The sequence below is a fragment of the Trematomus bernacchii genome, unplaced genomic scaffold, assembly GCF_902827165.1.
Source record: "Trematomus bernacchii unplaced genomic scaffold, fTreBer1.1, whole genome shotgun sequence".
Classification (NCBI taxonomy): Eukaryota; Metazoa; Chordata; class Actinopteri; order Perciformes; family Nototheniidae; genus Trematomus; species Trematomus bernacchii.
Genome location: NW_022987616.1, coordinates 3,273,218 through 3,290,940, shown reverse-complemented (window position 1 = coordinate 3,290,940; position 17,723 = coordinate 3,273,218). Strand labels below are relative to the sequence as shown.

The 17,723-nt window shown below is 41.2% G+C and overlaps 1 protein-coding gene across 2 annotated transcripts; it reads right to left on the bottom strand.

Annotated features, from left to right (window-relative positions):
• Positions 1 to 1,777: 1,777 nt before the first annotated feature.
• zgc:101569 (uncharacterized protein LOC449822 homolog) lies at positions 1,778 to 17,708 on the bottom strand. Of its 2 annotated transcripts, none has more exons than XM_034132517.1 (7): positions 17,314 to 17,708; positions 15,796 to 15,966; positions 12,722 to 12,819; positions 11,975 to 12,119; positions 4,731 to 4,880; positions 2,862 to 2,969; positions 1,778 to 2,335 (listed from the first exon to the last, which is right to left on the bottom strand). In XM_034132517.1, the coding sequence occupies exons 1-7, from the start codon at positions 17,453 to 17,455 to the stop codon at positions 2,322 to 2,324; spliced, it is 828 nt and encodes a 275-aa protein (XP_033988408.1). In that variant the 5' UTR covers positions 17,456 to 17,708; the 3' UTR covers positions 1,778 to 2,321. The 2 variants fall into 2 exon arrangements, with proteins under 2 accessions (XP_033988408.1, XP_033988407.1); XM_034132516.1 differs by having other exon boundaries at positions 2,862 to 2,977; positions 17,314 to 17,707.
• Positions 17,709 to 17,723: the final 15 nt, after the last annotated feature.

The window sequence follows — 17,723 nt, the reverse complement described above, 5'->3', positions numbered from 1 at the left end:
TTTTGTAGGGCGTAGCAAAGCAGATGAGATTTAGATTTTAAAACGTTTTTTCCCTATCTACCAAGTAGAAATCCTGTCAGTACAAGATGATGATAAAGAGTTTTGGGAAGAATAATGCATTTACCTGTTTGCCCGTGTGTGTGTTGGAGAGGTAAGCGACAGATTAAACTCTAAAATAACAGAAACTGAAGAGGCCGAACTAGAATAAGACATCTCCAGGATGTCATTGATCATATTCTTTAGTTATTCTTGGACTCAAAACACCCATTTACTTTAATGAGAGATTATTCCTAATGTATAACACATTCAGTTACGAGTTCAAGCTTCTTCTATTGGCAAAATATAGAGTGAATGGTTTCGTTTCCTCAAGTTCCATTTTGGGCACAAACTCAGAGGGAAATTGTAATTCTGCAGATAAACTATAAAAAGAAAAAGAGTATTCTTTAACAACTCACATTGACAAAAAAAAGCACTAAATCCATGTTTTAAACGCATAATTGGGCATTAACTTTTGGGCATGCCTCATATTAAACAAACAAGCTAGCACAAAAACATCCACAGCTTCTTCTTCGTTGGTGCTCTTCAGTGCTATCACGACATTCCTGTGATAAAGTGCTTTTGTCACAGAAAAAGCACTTAAATACTTCTATATGTCCTTAACATTTTTGCTTGACATTAAGCAACCGTGTGTGTGTGTGGATCCCCGGAGGCAGAGCAGGTGATGTGTGTGTGTGTTGGGTGAATTGGAAGTCGAGGGAGGAGGAGGAAACATTAAACAGAGGTTCTGTGTCCTGTCATCACACTGTCTAGACAGGACACCTCCTAAACCTAATGAGGTCTTTGTCTGTCTGTATCTATCTCTTTTACTCACACACACATCCATCTTGGTTTTAGTTCTCCCCTTTCCTGTGAGACATTTTTTATTAAAGAGCATTAAAAGGTCAGAAAAGAGTTCACAGAAAATTGCGCACACAGAGATTCTTGATTTGACACACACACACACACACACACACACACACACACACACACACACACACACACACACACACACACACACACACACACACACACACACACACACACACACACACACACACACACACACACACACACACACACACACACACACACACACACACACACACACACACACACACACACACACACACACACACACACACACACACACACACACACACACACACACACACACACACACACACACACACACACACACACACACACACACACACACACACACACACACACACACACACACACACACACACACACACACACACACACACACACACACACACACACACACACACACACACACACACACACACACACACACACACACACACACACACACACACACACACCAAAAGGAATGCTTACACCTGGGACAGATCTGACGAGAAGTGCTGAATCTTCTGCAATAATTACAGTATATTGCTATGGTTACTTGCTCACACGCACACGTTCGTGAACACAAGTCTTATCCCAGTAATCAAGTGTTTTTTCAAAGGAACAATGGCGAGCTGCTGCAGGTTTTGTGCTTTTGATGCCTTTTTACTCTTTTGTGTTGGATTAGTTTTGTGGTCAAAGACTTCCTAAAGCGCTGCATCGCGCAGCACATAACGATATCTCAGTGATTCTCCTTGATGATTTGCTTTGAAAAAAATAAAAAAGGTGCAAGATCTCATCTTTAAGTATGTGTATTCATATAGTTCACAAGAAACCAGAGGAACAGACTGGACAAAAAAATGACAGCTTGGTTCAACCTTTTAGTTAAACAGAAATACCTTTGTGTTTTGCATCAAGAACATTAAAGTTAAAACCAGTGTGTGCTGTACATGGAGCTCTTTTCCCTTTCAAAATGTGTCTTTGATATATTAACAATACATGTTTATATTTCTATATTATACATTTTTTTATTAAGAAGTACATACGTTAGACTAACTTTACCTTTGTGTCTTATCTATTTGCTTTTTCTATGCTTATTGATCACAGTTGAAACAGAGAACCTAAATAGTAGTATGATAAACATTTTAAATACACACAACTTCATCTCACTATATTTGAAATGTAGGAAGAATGCTAAGATAACACGCTATCTGAATACAACATTGATCAGACACGTACAACATTTGTGGAGAGCAGTGGAGCAGCAGCGAGTCGTGTGAGATCACCTGAGATTCACAAGGCCTCTTCAAACTGAATCCTAGGAGAATTGTCCTCCTCTTCCTGTTCCCGTCGTGAACCTGGCTGCCCCACTGACAGCTTCTGATTGGATGACAGGAATTCCGTGGTCCATCTCATACTGCATGGCCTACACAGAGCAAAACAGATGAAACCCATTGTAAAACTAACTTCTATGACCAGTACAATATGTGAGATGTATCATAAATCATCTCCATGCAGAAAAGGCTTAAAAACAAGTAAATGTGTCAGTACAGTATGTCATATAAAGCTGAAATATTGGTATCCTAATGTATATTGTGACAGAGAACACAACACCATTGGTAGATGTTAGTGCTCGTATATCCAAAAATTGAAGTCGTTTTAAATTTTGTCAGGTTTTAATGATTTTTAATAGTTTCTTTTATTTTGCATATTGACTGGCTAATGTGCCATTTTATTTGTGTTTTACAGCTGTATTTGTCTGTGTTTTATCTGTTGTATATTTGTTCATGCTGACCTTCTTGGCCAGGTCACTCTTGGAAAAGAGATTTTAATCTCAATGAGTCTTTTACCTGGTTAAATAAAGAATATATATATATATATATATATATATATATATATATATATATATATATATATATATATATATATATATATTCTTATATCACGTGTACCTGAGTGAAAGAGGGCGCGTCGTAGCAGCTGTAGACGGCTGAGGAGCGGTCGGCCCGCAGACACTGCTGAGGGAAGCAGCTGATCTCTTCTGCTAACTGCAGCGCTGCCTGCAAAGCTGTGGTTACATGAAGTCAGTCCAACAGTGACACAGATTAACACACACAGCATATACAAGGAAATGCATTCATAATATGGGACAATCCATACAGGTCAATGTGTTAATAACCCTTTCTCTCAGCAGCAGCCTTTCTATTCTGCGTTTCCCTGCTGTTGCTGCTCACGAACATGAAGCACAGGAATACATCCCCATCGGTCTTATGGAGAAAAACTAAGCATCATGATGCCACACTTTGATGCCCTGTGTGTGTGTGTGTGTGTGTTTTAATAAGCTGCTACTTCTTAGCTTCCCTCTGATGTTAAACCCGCTAGATCATCATCCTTCAGAGAGGCCAATTAGACCGAGGCTTGAATGTGGGAAGAGGAACTTCCTAAAAGAATTAAGCTAATCTTCTTTTAATGTCTAAGGGGAGTAGGGGGGAGTCAAAGATTTGCACATGGAAAGGTTTTTTTGGGATTTTAAGGATACGGGGGCGTTCATGCTTTAATTTAATACAGGAAATGCTGCATTGAAATGCATGCACAGCTAAATCCTCAGACTGCTGCTGGGATGAGTGAGGAGAGCAGTGCTAATGCTGAGTTATGGCTGCAGAGTTGTTTTTTAAGCCAAATAATGAAACAGATTATCTGGAAAATAAGTACGTTATATAGGAATTTGTCTGATCTTCACTACAATAGAGTTTCTTAAAAACTATGTTTCCTGAATAAAAATGTGTCACAGGACTTTTTTCTGTGGTGTCGACATGTCTTCAAAGTGAATAACGATTTCTACTTCCCCCAGACAGATGGAGGGCTTCCAGCCTCCCCAATATCTGCTCTTCACATCGCTCCTTTTTGCCAACAAATGTCCTATAATACTAACTACAATGATAATAATACATTTTATTTTATAGAGTTTAAAAAGGTACTTAAAAGGCACTTTAAAAGGAATAAACCGCGAAGGGAACCGCAGTTGCAGCTTATACACCATTAATAATAACAATGAACAAAGCAGGGGTGGGGTCCCATATCAAAAGGCTTTAAGGAAGTGGGTTTTGAGTGCAGTTTAAAAAGAGGGGAGTGAGGGATTTGACTTGGGAGGCGAAGGTGCGTTAAAGTATATTAGGCAGAAAAGGGAGATTGTAGATTGGTTTGAATCTGTTGGGATCTCAGGGTCAAGGCCAGGTTTTTTGAGGATAGGTGTGACAGAGGCCTTTTGACGGGAGGGGGGGCAGAGACAGACAGGGAGGAGATGATTACAGAGAGCATGAGCGGGCAGAGAGCAGGGAGATGAGATGTGAGTAATGTGGAGGGGATGGGGTCCTAGGGGCAAGTGGGAGTCTTCATGCCAGGCAGTGATTTGTTGAGGTCTGAAGGGGAGTTGGGGGAGAATGAGGAGGTTGGGGGGGGCAGTAGGTTGTAGATATTCTCAATGTTTGCTCGGTAGAATGCCAGAAAGGAGATACATTTATCAACTGTGAAGAAGTGGGAGATATTGTCCACAGGTTTGAAGAGCTTGTTCATTAATCTGATTGGTTGGGAGGATTTGGGTAAGATCCTGTTCCGTTTGTTGTTATGATAAAAAATAAAAAAGTATATATATGGTGAAGTCAAAAGAATAAGAATGTGACCAAGCATTCAATACCAATGTTTAAGATCTTCTAAAGATTTTCTATAGTCGCGATTGACACATATTCACATATTCAGGTGCGACACCAAGCCCTATCCATGGGACTGCACAAATTACACAGAATCTAGACCAGGTCCAATACCTTGGCCATCAGGAACAACTCTGTTAGCCAATCCGTAGGCGAGTGCCTCCTGCGCTCCGATTGGTCGGCCAGTCAGAATCAAGTCGAGTGCTCGAGACAGTCCAATGAGACGCGGGAGCCGCACTGTGCCTCCATCGATCAGGGGAACTCCTGGAAAAAAAGAGAAGAAGTATGGTATGAAATACGTCTTTCTTTCTTGCATTTTTGATATTTATACTAAAAGTCCTCTCCCACTGCAAATCAAACATCAGGTGGTGTACCTGATATTTCATTGGTCAGCTTAATTCTGCCACATCTGATAAATAAGAACCAATAATTCAGAAAAAAATGACAGTCTAAAGATGAAAATAACTGAGTTGCAATCTTTTTTACTTTACAATTCTACACTTTCAATCACATTGGGAGATTGCTGCCCAAGTAAAGAAAATGTCCAGAAAGTGGAATTGGAGGTTTTCTATAAATTACATTTAGACCTAAATGTGGATTTCTTAACTGTAAAAGGTGAGAGGAAATGTGAGGCACTGTGCCAGTGTATTTAGCTTAGGTCACCGTGTGAAAACAGCCATAGAAACACTTGGAAAGACATAATATATCGCTGGCATTAATCTAGGTTACAGCTGTCAGGGGAAAAAAGTTTAGAAACAATTTTACTCAACTGTAACTCTGCTTTCTTTCAGTGAGTGCGTAAACTCCAACTCCTCCTAACTCTCAGTCTCACTGGACACATTTGCATTATTACCGTCTACACTAGAGAGAGAGGGATGGGGGGAGAGGGGGAGAAACGAGAGCAGAGAGAGTCCACTGCGAGGTACAGTAAGCTTCTGGCATCTGTCCTAATTTCTAAAGAGCACCAGCTGGAACTGGCATGCGTTCTACTGTTCGGGGCTCCCAAGTTCCACGCCACGATCCCGACTCCCTAATTCCTCAGAGTCGCTGATTCTATTTGACCGCCCCTTATTGAGAGCACATGTGTCGGACATGTTTTCATAACCCCAAATCATCATGCTAGCTTTCTTTTCTTTTTTTTCTCCGCCCTCTCTCATTCTGTGGGGAGTCGTGGAAATACTGTGATTCTATTCATACTCTGGGACTTCGACTCTTGCTCCGTGTCGTTCAAATAAATTAAATCGGAATACATGGAATACCAGTGTTAATGCAAGTGCGACCTCTCCAGGGGCCTGGTTGGGGCTCAAACCGTCGGCACATATGGTTCTCCGAAAGACAGAAGATTGTGATTATGTGGGGGAGGACGGTGTTACCCTGTCTCCATAAACTAGATTTTTACTCATTTTCTCTGTGCTGAGCACCTTGAGACGATTAAATGCCACATAAATGACAAATTATTTTTGCTGCAATTTAATTTTAAGAATAGCATGGATCCTTGCTGCACAGGTGTGTGTCTGGGCTTGTGTGTGAGGTTCAAGGTCTTTTCAATATTGAATCGGACAACTACTAGAAAAAGAAGAGTGTTTCCAGGGTTTTGGAGCTCCGTCTCGCACTCAATTTAAATGCATTAATATCTATAAAAGTTGCCAAATCACAATTTTTCATTTTGTTTGCCACGTAAGCATTTGCAAAAGCACTTGTAGCTCTGGTTAGAAATCATTGTTCTATTTCTCAATGACTAGTGCAAAGAGCTTCTACGTGTTGGATCCAACACTATCACCCATCACAGCAAAAGCCAGAAAGAGGAAGCGGGAGACAGGAGGCTGGATCTAAAACAGTGAGAGGAAGACGGAGCCCGACTCTAAAAGGATAGATAAAGAGCCAGGTTGACCTCCAGTCTGTTGGCACCATCGCTATCAGCAACCGGAAGGATCTCCCTTCTTATCCGCAGCACTCGTCTCCAGCACCTCCAGCCCTCACCCTCCTCTCCGTCTGATAGTCCCGTCTCTGATGTGTCCTGTTTGCGGGAATTTACAGAGACCTGCGCTTTGTCCCACATGAATGGGAGCTGAGAGGCTGGAAGCAACTCATTGAAGTAGTTTTAACTCAAAAGGCATGTTTGGCTTGAAAGAAGATGGCTGAGGCGGAGCGGTGGCTTCTGATCCCCTATTCTAAGATCCATAGAGGAAAATGTCTGGCGGTGATCCTGATGCTAGATAATCAGTAAGGTTTTTTTGGGGGGGATTTGTCATTGTTGTTCTTCAGTAATGCTCGGAACATTTGGAAATGAGCCCTCTGCCTTACTTTAAAGTAGATAAGCCCAATGTCAAGACTAAGGCTTGTTATTAACAAGGTTGAACATGAGTCAGCAAAGCCTATTGTTTAATAACTAGATATCAGAGGTGGCTATCTTCCTGCATCACAGTGCCATCACAGCTTATCTGACTGACGTGTTGGAGAGGTCTGGGGGGAAGAAGGAACCTTGTGTTTTATCTAGTTGCTACAGGGTTGGATATAATGTGTTGTTCTGTGATAGCAGCTCAGTTCTTTTGAATACTATGAGTCACTACAAATCGTTTCAATTAGAAAATTAGGTATTTTGGTTTCCATTCCTTTTATTTAAAATATTTGTCTATTCTTCAGTCACGTTTAGCAAGAGGCAAAAATGCAAACAAACCCACAGAACCGCAAACGTTCAATATTAAATGTTATAACTGATATAACTACTACCACTTCTGATAGGACAGTTAAGTACACATGCACACTGGCTTTCTAAAAAAAAACATTACTACCTTTTCTTTTTTTTAAAGTTAAGGTTTTTAACTGTGCTTAAATTGGTATCAAAAGACATGAGACACAATCTTGTGATAAGAGATGAAACCAGCAGTGACGCACAGACACGATGGGGCATTAAGCGGGGGCCTTCATTTTAATCTAAATGTTATACTTGTGAAGTTTTGAAATCTAAGACAAAAATATAAACACCTGGCAAACCACTCAAAACTGCTTCACTTATTTTCTCGCTGGAGTAGGTGTCTCCAGGAGCACATTTTGTCACGATGACACACATTCTCAGACTCACAAGATGAAAACAATACCTCACTGCTGCGGCTGGGAAAGAGGTTAATCGATGGGTTTTAACTGCAACAATAAATGCTGCAGATCAGGTCTGTTTTTGGTACAAACATAACCATTCTTGTTGTAAAATGACAAGCGTTGCTCAGTATTTCAAATCAAAACCTTGAATCTCTAGCAGCTGAACCTTGCTTCTCTGTAGCTGACGTCTTGTAAAATTAGGAAGCCAAAGCGTAACAGTATAATTTTTACTACGCGATTTTCGTGCCAAGTCTTACGAAAGGAGAGATCACATCCGACATCTACAGCTTCTAATAACCTGAGAACAAGAGTGTGAAACACGGTGCAGAGGTGTTCCCGTGTGCTGCTGGCATCCTCACCACATCAAAGTAAAACCACTACAATGACCTCCCATGATGAGGGTAATGCGATTAAGTTTGATGTGGATTAACAATTTCCGGACAATTCCAGACTAAATGGATAAAAGGGGGAAAAAGCAGACTTTCAAACGGAAGCTTACTTTGAAATCCTCACAAAAAATTAAGGAAAATAGCTGCACTGGGCTGGGTCAAACACGAGTGCCACACAGTTAACTTGATTTCATGTATTTAGCCCACTGAGTGAATACCAGGGCTGTGCATTCTCTAGTTTGCAGAGCAGCATCATACGAGACCACCATGGCAGCAAACAGCACCTTAAAACAGGAAAATGGCAGGAGAACAGATCTATCAAATCACAAGACAGAACAAAATTACATCATAGTTTAAACATCCCACATCATGAACCCAGGCTGTCCCCAAGTAACTTTAGGTGAGGCACAATGTTTGTAATTATTCTATCCATGATTTGTCTTTAAATTAATATGAAGCCATTTGTAAATGTCCAAAACAATGTCCACATCAGTGTATCCACTTAAAATGTTATCACTACAAACAACTGCTCTATCCATTCACTCCTTATGAAAACGTTTCAAAAGGTCGGTTTTGAAGAGAGACGATGTAGTCACTGGACTATGTCACTCAGTTTCAAACTCACGGCGGTGTTTGAATTGGCCGATGGTATGTCAGCTTTGGACGGAGGTTTGACTTCGATTCAACATGTGGCTTCTTCTTATTTGGCACTCTACGTCTGTCCCTCGTCCAGGTATGAGACAGGACTTATAACTGTGAAGAAGAAGAGAAATGGACACACTGCTATGACTTATTGCTGTACTTGCTTGAGGGGTCTTTATTTGGCGGTTGACTTCAAACTGGAAAATCAGAGGAGCGCTATCCTAACAATCCTGGACAACCTCCATGCTCGCCTGATTTAGCCTCACCACCAAAGAAAGATCCTTGAATGAAGTATTAGTGAACTATTTTAAGTTTCCTTTTCCGGTGCCAACAATTTTTTTTGCTTTGTAATGTTCCTCTGGGTTCAGGAACCAGAATAACATCAGGGAATTAGGTAAGCACGGTGGTTTTTCATTCAGGTCTCTCAAAATCCAACGAGCACTAGACACTAATACCAGACTCCCGTGACGCAACCATCTCCTCCTTCTCATTTCCTCCTCGGCGAGGCAGAGGGGCCCCAGACAGGAAGCCGCAGGTTCGGCAGCCAATCACGTGCCAGAAAGCTGTCAGATCATTCTGGTTGCTATTGGCCCACATCAGAGCGGTGCAGAGAGCCTCTGGGTTTTTTGACTCCAAAGCCACCAGGGATTCCCTCCGGCTGCTGCCATCTGTGTCCGACCCCAAAACGGTTACAGAATTCAACCATTAAAAGGAAACAATCTGTAAGAAACACGGCATCTTTAAATAAACTGTGCTACCCACAGAGCAGTGCTACTTTTGATGTAAATGGGGAGGGAAGTTCGGTTTTTCAATTGATTAATGTTTGCAAAATGCACTTTATTTCCACTGTTAATATGTTTTTTCCAAACTTACTTTAGGTCTTATGTATATTGTCTCATTGTGGAATGCAGCCTTCATTCAATCTGGTAAATGTTTCCTCATCAACACAAGTATTGAGACTTCACTAACTACAGCTTCAGGAAGGTGATGGTTGTGTATCATACAGCTATGTAGTGTATGTGTATAAAAATGCTGAAAACCAGCAGTCTAAGTTATACTCACTCTGCTCAATGCACATCTGAAAAACCACAGCGGTTTCAACTAAGCTGGGGGAAACGAGTCAAATGTGTTGACAAACAAGCCAAAAGATATGTGGCAATCAACAGGCAGAGAATTAATGACTGGGAGGAAATGTGCAACTTAATGTGTTGAAACCACAGTAACGCTAATTTCTGCCTCCCAAACATAGTTTTAAGCTGATGGAAGAAGTGCAGGCTCCCTAATGGGACATGCAGAGTTTAGACTGAGGTCCTTAAATCTGTTAAAAGAAGTTTGTCACTATACATCTTCTCCAGTGTCAACTAATCTGAACTGTTATCTGCAATCCTGGTGTATTCCTGCTTCTCTTTTGGTTTCTGGCAAAGAGCTAAGATGCTGTAAACATAAACAGCAGGTAACAAAGAATGTATAGGGGGAAGCATTGTAATAAATAAAGCTGGTTATATTTTGAATCTTTTTTACAAGTGCTGTTATAATACCAGCATCTCAGGACTGTCACCAAAAGTATTTATTCATAATTTTTATAAATACAAACATATTTGTCTTAGATATAGTCAAACAGCTCCTACACTGAGGAGCGACTCTGCAGACAGACAGACAGACAGACAGACAGACAGACAGACAGACAGACAGACAGACAGACAGGGGCACTGCTAGGATGCTCTCCTGTAAATTACAGGCCTGAGAAGATAAGCCCTGCATGTTTACACTCTAAATCTAGAACTGCCAGTAAATTATAGTACAACAGTTTTATTTATAAACACCATGGTTGTATTTTAAACCCTCCAGAACCATGGCTAAAGCAATGAGCAACAGTCCAACACAAGCTACTTTTACAAAGTGAAGTCAGCCACGACGTCCTGGGATCAGGATTAGCTTGAAGTGTTTACAGCAGAAGATGCAAAGTACTACTTGTTCTTTTGAAACTATAGCCGAGTCAGCGGGCAGGCCATGCCAGTAAGCTGCGAGGAAAAGAAAATGTTGTTTATGAGGAAATTGTGACACATAAATAATATGCGAGCCCTGTTCGGCCCCGCAGTGGAAAGCTGGCAGTGGGTCGCTTCCTCTCCTACTTATCAAGACTGCCCAGCAGACTGGGGCCGCGATGCCAAAAGGTCACGGTCACCGGTGTTATTGCACGACGACGCCGCGCTCGCACACAAACAAGAAGGCTAGGCTGATAACAGAGGACGGAGTAACGAAGTCAGAAAATAGAAACAGCGTCGACTTCCTGGCATTAGGAGACAGATGATGCATGCAAAGAAAAACACAACGATATTTTCATGGACAGATATAATTATATGAGCAGATACACAAAGGCTTAAGGAGCAGCAAAACAGAGAATGGGGGGGGCACTATGCCCGTTACTACAGTGATAGTAGTAATAGTGGAAGAAGTTGAGCAACAATGTATACTGTAAGAGTGTATGAGTTTATTCAGTGAGTCATGTTGTGATAAGGCTTGATATATGTTCTAGGTGTATTTAATAATGTGGAATTATCATTTCCACAATTAAAATAAACCAATACAATAAATGAAAGAGGTACTGAGTAGACAAGTAGAGAGATGTATTTAAGTAGTTGTGGATGTATAGCAATTATAATTTTCCTGACAAGTTTATGTTTTCAATACGTTTTTTTAAAGAGAAAAATATCCCAAAAGAATTGAGAGATTTTAAGAAGTAATATTTGCTAAAAAATTAAATCTGAGACAGTAGTAGTGAAATGGTCCTACTAGTACAGGAGCCTGCAGCAATAGACACATGTATTTATAGTTGAAAACTGACTGAAGCAGGCTTGTGACCTGAGGGACTTCATGCTGGACAAGCAACATAAAAAGTGAAAAAGCAGTGCTTGCACATCCTTCATTATCACCAGTGAGTTGCCCTTAAGCAAGTCCCTAAACCCCTCAGCAGATCCAGTGTAGCTTCTCAGGGGCAAACAGATCACACTGCGGTTGTATTGATCAGCTTTTGGGTTTGTATGCGTGTAACTGTGTCTATGCCAGAAGGCGTTCTTAAAAAGATGCTGCTGCGTTCAGTGAAACTACCGTGAATAAATGTTATGAACAAAAAAGTAGTACTATTGTCCAACCACCACAACTGCTTATAGAAGATCAGTGCAGTATAGTAGCAGCAGTAGGGTCCGCAGTAGCGTGAGGTGGCAGACTTACCAAACCTGCGACAGAACACCCCCATGACGGCGCTCTCCTCCACCAGCCTCAGGTCTGCCAGCAGAGCCAGCTCCAGGCCTCCAGCCACCGCGAAGCCACTGACGGCTGCTATCAGCGGCTTCGACAGCTGCAGGCGGGACGGACCCTGGAGGAAAATAACAGATTAGTCCATCAAAACACACACTGTAGAGGAGGAATACACCTTGTTAACACTGCTTCCTGTAGAAAATATACACTGTAAGGTATATTTGAACCATCTATATATATGAAGGCATGTTTTCTTTTATTTGATGCTTTTGGACCTCTCGGATTTCCATGGTTTATATACTAAAAAAATTCTAGATTCCAAACTGTCAAACAAAGGAGTAACAAATGATCTGAGTTCTGGCTGTTGCTGAACAAATGAAGCCCTGTGTACTCTGTGAGGGATCCAGCGCTATCATTTTCTGCACAGGAGGTCCTCTCCATCCCAAAGACTGTACATGCAATCAAGGCTGCAGCAAGTGATAGCAGTGTGCTGGAGATGAGGACTTTCTGCACACACACAGCTGTAGATATGGAGGCATTTCCCAAACCACAATTTTCACCTCTACCTGTCTGCACAAACTCTTAAAGGTATTCACAATCATTAGTCATCACATTTTCTGGTTTTATATATTTTATGGAAAAACACGAGCCCTCCTGTAAGAGTGTAAGGAAATATAGATGTAACCCTGACTAGCACACACACACACAAACAGCGCTCACCATCGGACCGGGACCCTTGGTGACATCTTGCTCCAATTTGAGGGAGGCTGTGTGATTGGCCAGCTCTTTCAGATCATAACCAGCGCAGAAATTCCCTCCTGGAGGAGACCACAAAATTACAAAGTATGGCAGATGGAAAGTCAGAGAGGAAGGGAAAATGATGAGGATGAAAAAAAACAACAAGTTGAGCTGGAGTCCGCGGGCTGCAATTTGGATAGCTGCTTGCTTTTGGCAGGCTGGCACACAAAAGCTTCTCTTCCCTAAAGAGGCCAAATCCAATGCATAGTCACAAATCACGCATGTGCTCTAACACATGTGCACATACACAATATCCTCATTAATGGAAGACTAACATACTCCGACCACAGCCTCTTCCGTTGGACTCATGTGGTAATTACAACATTACCCATGAGGCCTACAAACACTATGTCACAGTCTCAGGCAGACTCGTACAATCTCCGTAATGTTGCAGTAATGAAAATGATTATAACGAACACATGTGCCAGCGACACCCATCGACTGGGAGCTTTGATTACAGCTGTGGGTCAACACAGGGCAATTATAGAAAAACTGTGCGTCAAGCTGTTTATGGGAGCAGCGATGTGACACGGCTCCATAAACCTTGATCGAGAGAAAGAAAGAGCAGGAGCTGTGAAGAGCTCCATGGAAGATCTTAAAGCATCATTTACACTTTGAAGGAGGTTTGTGAATGAACTGAGGGGCCAAACAGAGATATATGGGCAATGATTGTGAAACGAGGCTGTTGTTATATGGGTTCAAGATTGTTTTATCCAAAATATATTTTAAAAAAGCATGACACACACATTTCCAAATAAAAGTAGTTACTTGAAATGAGTGATAGCTGAATTATATTAAGCCGCTTCAGTTTCAGGCTCTAAATGTTGAATAGAACGGATCATTGTAACTGTTAAAAACACCTGTTAAAAGTAAAAAGCCTGCATTGAAGTGGTTATTTAGATAATAGTATGCAAATATTAAATATATAAATGTTTTCATTTCAATTTTCAAATGTCCTGTTCTCTAATACTAAGAGATTTGATTGTATTTCTCAAATGGACGTCCAATACAACTACATGCATGTTGCGGTTTTTCATTTCTTTGACCTCTAAAAGATGTTAGATTCAATGTGTTTTATGAGACTAGTGATGCTTTACAGACAACACAATATTGGCTTCCTCTCACTTCAGATGAACATGTGCCGTAGTGACGCAGCTAGCTTGACTTCTGATCGTACCTGACCACTAACGCCTACTGAAATCCAAATCCCAAACACTCCAAATATGTGCCAGCATATTCAGAAAAACCTGCAGAAAGCAATTACTCTTAATTTCACGGGTTAAAAAAAACATATCGACACTGAAAAACGAGAGCCGAGAGTGTGATTGTGTTGGCGCTAATTTGAACAAAATGGATCCCTTATGTTTTCAGAGGGTATAGCCAAAATAGAACCTCCCTGCTTGTCATCTTATAGCACAGACAGACGGCTAATCACCTCTGAAGGTCAGTCTCCTGGTTATAGTGGAGCTGCAACACAGGACAACCTGCTGACAGGAATGTGTGGGGAGACGATTAAAAGCACATTACAGACATAGTGGGAATCACAGAAGAGCCCTTTTAGCTGGAGAGACCTAATGTGCAGCTCATTGCTAACCCATTTAACACGAGCTAATTACTCTCCAACCCCCACACTGTTTTCTGTTCACAGCTGAGACTAGTGGCACCCTGCAGCCGTCATCTGGAGAGGCTCCAACCTCTGAAGTACCAAACAAAGTATATACTTGTCTCTGTAGACCACGGTGCACTTCATACAGCAGGTTGATCCAGGTTGAAGACATTATTTCCACTGGGGGAAGGAGGTCATTCAGTGTGTGTGATGATTATTTTGAGAGGTATTAGGAGCCCTGGCATGATACTGGCTCTGGGCGGCTGACACAGTGCAGGCCACCTCGCAGGTGTGTGTGTTTTTTGTGTGTGTGCACTCTGTTTGGTCACTTCGGCACTTCGGTTAGATCTAAGGACTTCAAGGAGAAAAGGCTGGAAAAAAAGACGCAGAGGAAGAATGTGACGCAGGGAAGGTTTGAAGGCTGAGGAGAGGAAGAGATGAAGAGCTGAGAAGCTTCAGTGACAATCCTGTGACTTTCCATAACTGCGTCAGAACATGAGCCACAATGTTCTCCCCCTCTGGTTTGAAAGTATTTTTGGCCCATGGATGTGCTAGTATACCGGGCTGCAACAACATTTCCGCTGGTTTGATAATAAAGTTTGACTTGACAAAAAGAATATTCTAAAAAGGGGTTAAAAGTCTGGTTTCCTTCACTTATAAAACCAGGAAGTTAGGTGAAATACATTTTGGCAAAAACAAATTCTCTAATGTAAAAAACAATAACTTCCGTTCCCTAATTTTCTCTTTAGACATAGTTTTAGAAAATATGCTTTTTCACTTTCCTTGCCCCATGTGATTAGATCAATACCACACGGTCAATGTGAGGCTAAAGTATGAGGATTGTCATCACTGCAATGTTGCCAAACAATCAGCGGAGACTCCAGGAAGTGACTGCTCCTGCCCAAGAAATACTGTCCGGCATGTAATACTCCATTAAACCACAACTTGTTTTTAGAACAAACGAGATATAAGAAGCAGTGAGGTTTAGACGTTCTGCTAGCTGGCAAGAAGCTGTTATTTTACAATGATTCCAGTCCTTCTGCTAAGGTAAGCTAACTCGTTGCTGGCAGTAGTTTGAAATGTGGACTTAACAAGGTGTTCGATCATCTCGTCAAACGCTTTGCATTTAAGGAAATAAGCATATTTTACCAAAACTATTACTTGCAGGTGTAAGGCTCTCGAGTGTCATGATATACCGAAAACCTCTGACCATTTGTGGATCTGAAATCTTAAAGAATTAGGTTCAAATAAATACAGGAAGGGATAAGAAACCCTTGAAGATCAACAAGATGAACCCCTCTGTAGCATGTCTGTAAGTTATCTGTGAAGTCAAGTACCTCCGAGTAAGAAACTGCAACTGTTTCATCCTTCCTTTCTTACAATATCTTACCTTTCCCATGCAGGACAGCCACGTTTAAGTCTGGGTCCCGGTCGAAGGCCTCCAGCTCCTCCAGCAGACGCCTCGCCGTCTCCTGGTTCACCGCATTACGCACCTCGGGACGGTTTATTGCCACGGAAACCACAGCCCCTCTGCGCTCTGTGACCACGGTCTGTCCCGCAACTGATGACAAAGAATGAGAAAGATGCAGAGACACAGACCAACATGGACCACAACACTCAGACCCAGAGACATAAAAGGTTTAACGTCCACTGTAGGAGGCATGCAGATGGAATGTAAATTGGTTTATGTGGACAGATATCTCTGACAGGCAGTGAAACAATGAGAAGAGATGGTCTGGATTGATGTGAAGACCTTGGCTCTCGCTCTGTCTCAGTGTGTGTTTATACTGTAAGTGTGTGTGTGAGTTTGCCAGTGGCTGTGGCTTGAGGTTGCAGCAGGCATTTGACCTGACATTGTTTAGGCTCCTCCGAGGGAATCTAACTGTCAACCAAAGGAACAAAGCTACAAAACGCATTAACCTCGCTCACACTGCTATTCTAGAAGAATGGACCGCTAAACAAAAGCCAGTGAAGTGATGGAGAGGGAAAAGGCAATTTGTCTCAGGCAGGCCTTTCTACTCTGCTACACCTCGAACTAATTATCACAGTGTATTGTGTGCAAAGCAGTGGAACCATGTTTACTACCTGTGTGTAGGGTCGTTTTGCTTTTTTAACATTACAGTTATACTTTAGCACCAAGTTTAAGCAACATGCATTGGAGGGCAGAGCAGATAACATGTTAGTCGAATAATTGTTTAAAGAAAAAAACAATGTAACTTATTAGCAAAATTAGCACCGAACTATTTCGTCAATTTAAAACGTGTTCTCAACTATTTTGAAAATGTAGTTAAGGCATTCATAGAAGCAAAAGAAAGACAATAATTATTTGGTTTCGCCTTTTAAAAAAAAAAAAATTCGAATAAACTGCTTTCCCTATATTGATTTATTGAACAATTGTTCTTGATGAGTGGGGGCTTGAATATACTACATTCAACAATTCAACATGTCACAATATTTCACTTCCTCCAAAAACAAAAAACTAACAATTATAATAAATAATGTAGATACATAACATATATGAAACACTAATACTACATTAAATGTATCATACAATATACAACAATAACACCTACCTTTGTTAGGAAAGCAACCATTGTTTTAAAATGGCAGAAAAACCACAGGTGGGACTAACGACCTCATTAAGTAAATTAATTACACCTGAGCTTGTTCCTCAGTATCTATCATTTTAAGGTTGCGTTCAGGGGAGTGGAAATGTAAGCCTCTCTGTTTAACTATACAAGTGTGGACATTATACCATAAGTAAGCTCTAAATTGTGTAGTTTTAGATAACATATTGCTTTAAAGACCTGTAGTTGAAATTGAGTGTGCTAATATCTATACTGATATTATTGCAGGCTCTGGTGCCTCCCATTGACATTGTTGAGTAACTGCATGTTTCCACACATACCTGTTTCTGAGTGTTCACCTCCCGTTGCACTGCTGTAGGACTTAACTGGAAACAAACTCGTTTTTATCGCCTGTCCAAATGTTTTACTGCGAAAAGAAGCAGTTAACATTGGTGTCAACGTCAAAAAATGTTTTAGCGCCATTTGCTAACTCACTCATGAAACACTAGAAGCTCTAGCTTAATACATAAACACGTTAAACGCATTGGCTGACAACAATTACTGGCACTTGCATTACTTGTTATTCAAACGCCGTATGCTAACTTTCAACACAACTCTAAAATACGGGTGTAACAGTGTTTTACTCCCCACAACAACAAGGAAACAAAGGTTCCGTGTTGGTGCATTGCGGTGGTACACACGCCAAACGTCCAGCAGATGGCGACATTGAGCCACTTTGCAGTTACCGCTG

Coding starts and splice junctions, on each gene's coding strand:
- zgc:101569 (XM_034132516.1), bottom strand. CDS start 17,455: ATGGCGCTAAAACATTTTTTGACGTTGACACCAATGTTAACTGCTTCT. Junction 12,120..12,721: donor CCAAGGGTCCCGGTCCGATG/GTGAGCGCTGTT, acceptor ATTTTCCTCCAG/GGTCCGTCCCGCCTGCAGCT. Junction 2,978..4,730: donor AGTTGTTCCTGATGGCCAAG/GTATTGGACCTG, acceptor ATGTAACCACAG/CTTTGCAGGCAGCGCTGCAG.